The sequence below is a fragment of the Dipodomys merriami genome, unplaced genomic scaffold (assembly GCF_024711535.1).
Source record: "Dipodomys merriami isolate MVZ:Mamm:240054 unplaced genomic scaffold, mDipMer1.0.p SCAF_2314, whole genome shotgun sequence".
Classification (NCBI taxonomy): domain Eukaryota; kingdom Metazoa; phylum Chordata; class Mammalia; order Rodentia; family Heteromyidae; genus Dipodomys; species Dipodomys merriami.
The window spans coordinates 6,236-15,326 of NW_027203732.1; the positions used below are offsets into that span (position 1 = coordinate 6,236).

The 9,091-nt window shown below is 39.9% G+C and overlaps 1 protein-coding gene across 1 annotated transcript; it reads right to left on the reverse strand.

The window, feature by feature from the left end:
• Positions 1 to 1,480: 1,480 nt before the first annotated feature.
• CUNH3orf85 (chromosome unknown C3orf85 homolog) lies at positions 1,481 to 5,952 on the reverse strand. The gene is made up of 3 exons (XM_070033810.1): positions 5,949 to 5,952; positions 3,022 to 3,155; positions 1,481 to 1,570 (listed from the first exon to the last, which is right to left on the reverse strand). Exons 1-3 carry the CDS (start codon positions 5,950 to 5,952, stop codon positions 1,481 to 1,483), a joined length of 228 nt encoding a protein of 75 aa, XP_069889911.1.
• Positions 5,953 to 9,091: the final 3,139 nt, after the last annotated feature.

A 9,091-nucleotide genomic window follows, 5' to 3' on the forward strand; every position in this document is an offset into this window, starting at 1 on the left:
TTCTGTTGGGTTGACAAAGATGTAATATAGTTAATCATCACAATAAAATGTTATTGCTTATTAAATCAAGTACTAAGCTGTTTTGGGGCATAACCTAAAGCATGTACCTTGTATAAAGCCACATTGGAAGCTGGCACTCACAGATTAGTGTTTCTGGTGCATCCCTGTCATCATCTGTGACCCAGTGTGATTTAGTTTTGTATTCTCCAGTACACTCGACGGCATGCCTTTGATGGGAAAAGTTTCAAAAGTATCCTCTTAAAATAGTCTAGCTTTAGGAAGTGGTAAATACTGAAAACCAGCAGAGGTTACCAATTCCATTCAAGATATTCATTTTTCTCTGAATTAAAAAAAAATGAACTAGCTGGGTGCTGATGGCTCACGCCTGTAATCCTAGCTACTCAGGATGCTGAGATCTGAGGATTGCAGTTCAAAGCCAGCCCGGGCAGGAAAGGCTGCAAAACTCTTATCTCCAATAAACCACCAGAAAACCATAAGTGGTGCTGTGGCTCAAGTGGTAGAACGTTTACCTTGAGCTGAAGAGCTGACGGACAGTGCCCAGGCCCAGAGTTCAAGCCCCGCAACCGACAAAAAAATAAAGAAAGAAAGAACTGTCAGCTAGGTGCTAGTGGCTCATGCATATAATCCTAGCTACTCAGGAGGCTGAGCTCTGAGGATCACAGTTCAAAACCAGCCCAGGCAGGAAAGTCCATGAGACTCTTATCTCCAATTAACTACCCCCAAACTGGAAATGGTGCTGCTGCTCCATGTGCTAGAGCGCTAGCCTTGAGCTGAAGATCTGAGGGACAGCACCCAGGCCCAGAATTCAAGCCCCACAACCTCCCCCCCCCCCATTGAACTGTCTTAGCCAGGACCTGGTGGTTCACCTTTATAATCCTACCTCCTCAAAAGGTGGAGATCTGAGAATCATGGTCCCAACCCAGTTCAGGCAGAAAAGCTTATGGAAGTCTTATTCTCAGTTAACCAGCAAAAAAAGCCACAAGTGGAGGTAAGGCTCAACTGGTAGAGCATTGACCTTGAGGGAGAAAGCCATGAAGAGCTTGAGGACCTAAGTTCAAGCCTGTGTACACACACACACACACACACACACACACACACACACACACACACACACACACACACACAAACACACCCTTCTCAAAGAAGAGTCAATAGAAATCAGAAATCCAAAGCTATGAACAGTGGTTTAGTGACACTACTTTTTTTTTTTAATCTTCTCTTTTCTAACAAAAGTCCTTGATTTTAGAATTCATTTCATGAACAAGCAGTTACTGAGACCTAATTCTAGGTCTTCATACAGGCCTTTGTGATTTCTCTGTTCAACAACTCTGTGATATAGACATAATGCATATCTAGTAAATGGCTGTGAGTTGTTCCCGTTTCTCCAAAGCTGATGATTTTGGCTCATGATCATACTGACTCCCAGGACCTTTGTTCGGCTTTGTCTAGCAAAGTATATTTACTGGGTACTGGATATATCAAAAGTGAAGGTATTCATGTCCATATAATAATGTACAATTGTTTTCAAAGAAGCCCATATTTCCTGAGCCTGCAACAAAAGAAAGCCAAGTCACAATCTCTGAATGTGTAGCATACATGTTACAATCATTATTCTGATTATCTAAAAGATATCCTTAAAGATGGGACAAATATAATGGCAGACATATGCCAACAAAGGTTTGCTTTTCACTCTTTCAGATCGTCTGAAATGCACATGCTAATGTTCAAGTGTGTTGCAATGTTGGTAGGGTCACAATAAGAATCAGTGTGATAGTCCTGTTATATTACAGAACCTGTCAGTTGATTACAGAACTGGTATACAATTACAGGCAGGAAATGTGCTTGAAAATTTCAACATTCCGTAGAGAAGACACAGCCTGCCAGCCTATGTAATTATTTAATTTGCCAAATAAACAAATGTCTTGTTTTCATACTTCTAAATGATGCCTGTTGGAGAAAAAAAAATCAGACATAGAACAAGATACATGATTCAGGCTGGTGGTTTTCATTAACAAATGCTAAGCAGAAATAAGCTAATCTTGGTAGCTCAGATAAAATGCAGCCATGTGGGGGAATGGTAGGATTGGAACTACATGAAAATAAGAAAATTCAATTTTTTATGATTTTGTACAACCCTCAATTCTGCTGATATTAAGAGCCTGATATATATACATATATATATACATATATACATACATATATATGGACAAAAGAAAGATGAATAAAGTAATTAAGTAATAAATAGTTATATAGCTTTTTCCACCCAAATTGCAAAATTGTAAGAGGGAAATCAGGAATAATTGGAATCCTCAGATAATTTAACAATTTTGTTTGCCCAGTGTTTCAGTCTTCTTTCATCAGAAAAACAAACAGGAGATAAAACTGGCTAATTCAAGTTCCTTCTTTATTATCTTCAAGTAAAATTGCAAATGAATAGGAACTCATACAAAAGGCAAGCAAATGAAGGAAAAACATTAAAGGGTTGGATAATTGTCACACAAGAAAATTAGCCACTGAACAACTAACAGAGTAAACTCAAATGGGACCATTATCCATTTATCCACCTAGATGAACACAGAGTAAGTCATTAAGCCTTGGTACATAACAGTCATTTTGTAAGTCCAAGGAATAATTAGCTTGATGGATAAGATATGGACCTTACCTTTGTAATCTAGGTAGAGAGGTTGGGTACATAAAACAAATGTAACACTTTGAGAGCTCTTCATGGGCAAATAGCACACAAAGGAGAGAGAAAAAAGAAGGACCAATGCTGTCTTTAAAGGAAGAGGAAGAGTTCAGAGAGAATAGCTAAGTTTAGTCTTTAAGTAAGAAATGGTATTTATTAGATGAAAGCTTACTTTACAGAGTGGGCAGGGATAGTATGACTCAGAAAAGATAGAGGACAAATGAAAATTAGGCTAGTTGTAGCTTTATGTTTGGAGAGGTGATGTAAATTTAGAAAGATCAATGATGAAGGCCTATTTTTCCCAATACAAGTACCTGGTCAGCCAGTGTGAGTCTCCATCCATTAGGACTGTGATCTGGATCCCAGCAATCTTGCGAATATGCATGTCTTTTGAGACGAAGGAACTGGTTTGCAGGGTCTTCCAACAAAAATGGTGCTCCTAAAACTTCTGCAATTCAGAGCCCAAGAGCACAGCATCTCTTAGAGGAATAGGTTAAATCTTAGTTGTTCCTCCAAAAAAGACACAGCTGTGGTTTGGGGAATCTAGTTTGCTGAGAAAACAATCCTCTGGAGAAAAATTAAGCCCTGAGGCTCCTTGGCCCTTTGTCACACTGTCTTGTCACTACCCTGTTGAATCTGCAGTGTTACCTCCCCACCCCCCCCAAGCCACTGCTGAGTGGGGGAGAAGGATTTCAATGTCCTCACACATCTGTAGGCCTGGATTAGCACTGTAACTCTGTTATTTTGGGGGCAAAAGTTTCTTGATAACTCTAGCTCTAGTTATTTATATGAAAGCAAAAAAATGACATAATAGTAACAATAACACACACATACAAGATAGATATGGACTAGATAAATGAATAAGTATATAAACTACCTGTTTTTCTTTTTGTTGTTGTTGCTGTTGTTTTTGACGGGTCATGGGGCTTGAACTCTGGTCCTGGGCTTTGTCCCTCAGCTCTTCAGCCCAAGGCTAGCACTTTACCTCTTGAGCCACAGTGCTACTTCCTGTTTCCTGGTGGTTTATTAAAGATAAGATCTCACAGACTTTCCTGCTCCATCTGGCTTTGAACTGGTGATTCTCAGATCTCAGCCTCCTGAGTAGCTAGGATTACAGGTGGGAGCCACGGATGCCCGGTTTAGACTACCTGTTTTAAACCAGCCAGTCAATTTGATTCTTGCATTCCTAGCCCTCCAAAATAGAACTTGTCATTCAGTTTGAAATGGATTGTTCCCAAACTTGACCCCACATGTAAACATGTAGTAGCAATAGATCCATCATTAAACAGAACCAGCCCATGTTTCATTTGTGTGTGTATGTGTGTGTGTGTGTGTGTGTGTGTGTGTGTGTATTAACAGTCCTGGGGCTTGAATGTAGGGCCTGGGCACTGTCCCTGAGCTTCTTTTTGCTCAAGGCTAGTACTCTACCACTTAAGCAACAGTGCCACTTCCAGCTTTTTCTGTTTATGTGGTACTGAGAAATCAAACCCAGGGCTTCATGCATACTAGGCAAGTACTCTACCACAAAGCCACATTCCTAGCCTCCAATAGGTCCTTCCTACACAGTATTATGGGCAAAAAAAATGATGGTACTTCTCAAAATCCAGATATTATTTTAGGATCTTAAAATTCTAACTGTGTATGTTCTGTGTATTTTTTCCCTACTAAAACATAATTATGTTTAAGATTGCAAAGTGAATTTACACATACCAAAAAGAACGTAATTCCCAATACATGACAACTACTCAATCTGCTACATTTGTGATAAATAAGCATTTATTACAAAACAAGTCGTTTAAGGATTCAGGTGGACCTGTTGCAACAATGAGAAGTACAAAATGTCATGTCAAAACCAGCTTTACAATGTCGGTGGGGGGGGAAGGGGGATATAATTGGGTGGGGGGAGGGGGGAGGCTGGGAAGGGAGGTGAAGGGTAAACAAAGGAGGAGGCTGCAATGCTTGGTAAGAAATGTATGCATTATCCTGCCCATGTAATTGTAGCCCCTCTGTACAGTATGTTCTCAAATAAAATAAAATAATATTAAAAAAAAAAGCCATGAAAAAAAAAAACAACAACAAAAATTGATTGTAAGTAATTATATATCAGCTACTCCTCAACCCCATAATGAACAGAGTTTTAATAATCCATCCTTTGTGAGGATCAGGATCACTGTGAGATAAGATATAAAAGACATAAAACTTCCATAAAAGATAAGATATACAAGATATAAAAGAAGCCTGCCTGTCTAGTTGGGATCAAAGGTCAAGGGCACCCAACAGAACCAGCCAGCACGTGATTTGACTGTGTGTGGGAACTTAGAAGAAAGCGTTGTTAATAACCATTGGGGCATCTGGATGCAGGCAGTTGTGCTCATGAGCACAAGGGGCTGGGAAGGTAGCTCAGTGGTAGAGCGCTTGCCTTGCATGCATGAGGCCCTGGGTTCAATTCCTCAGCACCACATAAGCAAAAAGAAAAAAGCCGGAAGTGGCGCTGTGGCTCAAGTGGTAGAGCGCTAGCCTTGAGCTGAAGAGCTTAGGGACAGCTCCCAGGCCCAGAGTTCAGGCCCCACGACCGGACCCAAAAAAAAAAAAAAAAAAAAAAAGAAAATTGCTCAACCTGTTCCTTGAAAGTTTAGATTCAAGAGGATTGGAGAAGGCCTAGAATGTTTACTTTTTTACTTTTTATTTTTTATTGTTATTGTAAGGGTGATGTACAGTGAAGTTACATTTATATAAGTCAGACAATGAGTACATTTCTTTCTTTTTTATTTTTTTTTGTTGTAAAGATATAGTACAGAGGGATTACAGTTACATGAGTACATTTCCAATTGAGTATTGCTGCCTCTTCTATTTATTTATTTATGTTGTTGTTGTTGGTAGTGGTGGTGGTAGTGGTGAGGTGGTGGGGCCTGAACTCAGGGCCTGGGCTCTGCCTCTCAGCTCTTCAGCTCAAGCTTAGCACTCTGATCCACAGCACCACTTCTGGCTTTTCCCGCTTATGTGGTGCTGAGAAATCAAACCCAGGGCCTCATGCATGCAAGGCAAGTGCTCTACCACTGAATCACCTTCCCAGCTTATATTTCTTTTTGAACAATGTCACTTCTTCCCTTGTTTTCTCCCAGTTTTCCCTCCCTCCACTCCTCCTGCACAGGTGTATAGTTCATTTTCAACATAGTGTCGAGTGAGTATCACTGCTGCATTGGTTCATCCTTTGTCCCCAGCTTTCTGTGCTCCCTCTTACCCATAATGACAAAAGATGTAGAAATCAAAAACAGTGCCTGGAGTAGGTGGCTCCCACCTATAATACTAGCTACTTGGGAGGCTGAGATCAAGGACCAAGGTTCAAAGCCGGCCTGGACAAGAAAGTCTGTGAGACTCTTATCTCCAATAAACTACTCAGAAAAAGCTGGAAGTGGCTCTTTGGCTCAAGTGGTAGAGCACTAGCCTTGAGTGCAAAGAGACTCAGGGACAGCCCTCCGGGCCTGACAAAACAAAACAAAAAAGGAACCCAAAAGAGCAACAACAGAGAAAGCCAAAACAAAAATACAAAGCGAATACAAGAACCTCTAGTTGACACTCCTTGGAGTTCATTCTGAAAAACATCATTTTATGTGATCATATGCACACAGCTATTGAGCCTTTGTGATCCTCTCCTAAGAATTAGATTGCTTACTTATTTTATTATTTTTTCTTTTTGTCGGTCATGGGGCTTGAACTCTGGGCTTGGGCGCTGTCCCTCAGCTCTTTAGCTCAAGGCAAGCGCTCTACCACTTGAGCTACAGCGCCACTTCTGGTTTTCTAGTGGTTTATTGGGGATAGGAGTCTCACGGTTTTTCCTGCCCGGGCTGGCTTTGAACCGCGATTCTTAGATCTCAGCCTCCTGAGTAGCTAGGATTACAGGCGTTAGCCACCGACACCCAGCTGTTGGGGCTCTTCTATTTGTTCAAATGAATGCTGATAAATTTGGTGAATGACAGTGGGTATGGGAAGGACAAGTTTGGTCTGAACAGAACCCTCATTCATTTGCCTAGTGTGGAAAAACAAGCACTGAGATTTCCCCTGTTGTTTTTGTTGTTGTTTGTTTTTTTGTTTGAGACATGATAGTAGGTAACTTTCCAGAATTCTCTTCATTCTTTCTGAAGTAAATGTGTCAGTCATCATATTACATGTATTATGATCCTGTTTAAAAAAATATGTTTTTCAAAACAAAATGTTCTGGTATCATCAACAAGTAAATATTTATAAACATTTATTTCTTGTGATGCAACTTCCAGGTGGATGAAAAAATTACAATAATTGCTTAACATAATGTTATCTGGAATCTTCCAACAAAGAAAACTGTATTCTGTACCATAATTATCCTGGTACAACCACTCAGGGAAAAATAAATGATATTATATAAATCTCTGCAGAGAAGCATGCTTTAAAATATATGTAACTGCTATTTGAAACTGTAATTTAAATTCTCTCTTTTTGTACAATCTTTTATCTTTTTCCCTCATGGAAAATGTTTTACTGGAACAATTTCCTCTCCCTCCCCAGGACAAAGCATCTAACTCAGCAGTATAGGCTCAGCAGACACCCAATAAATATTAATCCATGCTGATAATAAGATCACCCATGAGAGAGGCAGAAAGTAGTATTTATTATCCTATATTATAAATGAGGGAATTAATACACGGAGATGAAATGACTCACTCAAGGTCACATAGTAAGTCAGTGGCAGGGCTGGAAATAAAATTTAAGTAATATAGAAGGACATGCTATTATCCTTTGTGCTTGGGAAATTTCTCCTCCCTTTTTCATTTGGCCTGATCAACCTTGAAAGTTAGTGGGAGCAAGGCCAGGGTTTTGAATTTGTGATTCTAAATAATACTGCTGGGACTTTAAAACTGAGCACTGAGTTTTATTGCTTTGTTAAATTTTAAATGGATGATGATTATTTTTTTCTTAATAAATCAGTATCAGGCAGCTGAGTGTCTTCTTTATTTTTACTTATTTTCTTGTTGGCTGTGGGGCTTCAATTCAGGTTCTGGGCTCTGTCCTAGCGCTCTTTTGCTCAAGGCTAGTGCTCTATCACTTTGAGCAACTGCTTCACTTCTGGTTTTCTGTTATTAATGGGAGATAAGAGTCTCACAGACTTTCCTGCTAGGCTGGCTTTGAGTGGTGATCCTCAGATCTCAGCTTCCTGAGTAGCTAGGATTACAGGTGTGAACCACCACTGCCCAGCTTCCTTGACACCCCCAGCGTCCTTTCTTAAACTTTATGAGCATATGACATAAAAATATCTGTCTTTCTAAATCCCTATGCATTCTCCTTTTTTCTTCATCCTGTGTCATTCAGTTTCTTCCCTCTGTCTCTGTCTCTGTCTGTCTGTCTGTCTCTCACTGGTGTGGGCCTCTCTGTGCTCAAGGCTAGCACTCTTACCACTTAAGCCACAGTACCACTTCCAGCTTTTTCTGTTTATGTGGTACTGAGGAATTGAACCCAGTGCTTCGTGTATGCTAAGCAAGCGTTCTACCACTAAGCCACATTCCCAGCTTCTGTCATTCAATTTTAATAGGACCTATCAATGTTCTGCCTAAACATTTCTCAAATACTCTCTACTGAAACTCTAAACAGTAGAAATAAAAGAAATGATTAACAATTATTTACCATAGCTAATATGTGGAACCAACCCAGTTGCCCCCTCAGTAGATGAATAGATTAAGAAGATGTGTATATACAATGGAAATTGATGCTGTCATCAGAAAGAATGACACTGCCCCATTTGTAATGAAATGGCAAGTCTTGGAAAAAAATCATATTAAGTAAAGTAAGCAAGACCCAAAGAAACATAGGTCCCATTGGCTCCCTTATTTTTAATCATTAGTATACATCGTATACATCTAGGATAATCTTAGCAGATGAGCAGAGTAGCTCAGTAGCTATGTACATATGACCATATAAGATGATGCTAAGTGAAATGAACTCCAAGACATGGGACACAAGAGATTTTTCTTCCATGTTGTTTTTTAAATATACTATCTGATTTCTTATTTCTTTTGTATTTTTATTTCCCCTATGGTTTTATTTTATTTGTCCAGTTATGGGGTCTGAACTCTGGGCCTGGGCACTGTCCCTCAGCTCTTCAGCTCAAGGCTAGCGCTCTACCACTTGAGCCATAGCACCATTTCCGGCTTTTTTTTCTTTTTGCTTATGTGGTGCTGAGGAATCGAACCCAGGGCCTCTGGCATGCAAGGCATGCGCTCTACCACTGAGCCACCTTCCCAGCCCTTCCCCTATGGTTTATCCCTTGTTGTCAATGTATTTGATTTTTTATTTGATTTTGGTACCCTGAATATAGTATATACATTTATCTGAATTAGGGTAGGGAAGGGGAAT

Excerpts from the sequence above, each read along its gene's own strand:
- CUNH3orf85 (XM_070033810.1), bottom strand. Across the intron at positions 1,571-3,021 it reads GACTCACACTGGCTGACCAG|GCTCAGGAAATATGGGCTTC; the intron begins GTACTTGTATTG and ends CTTTTGTTGCAG.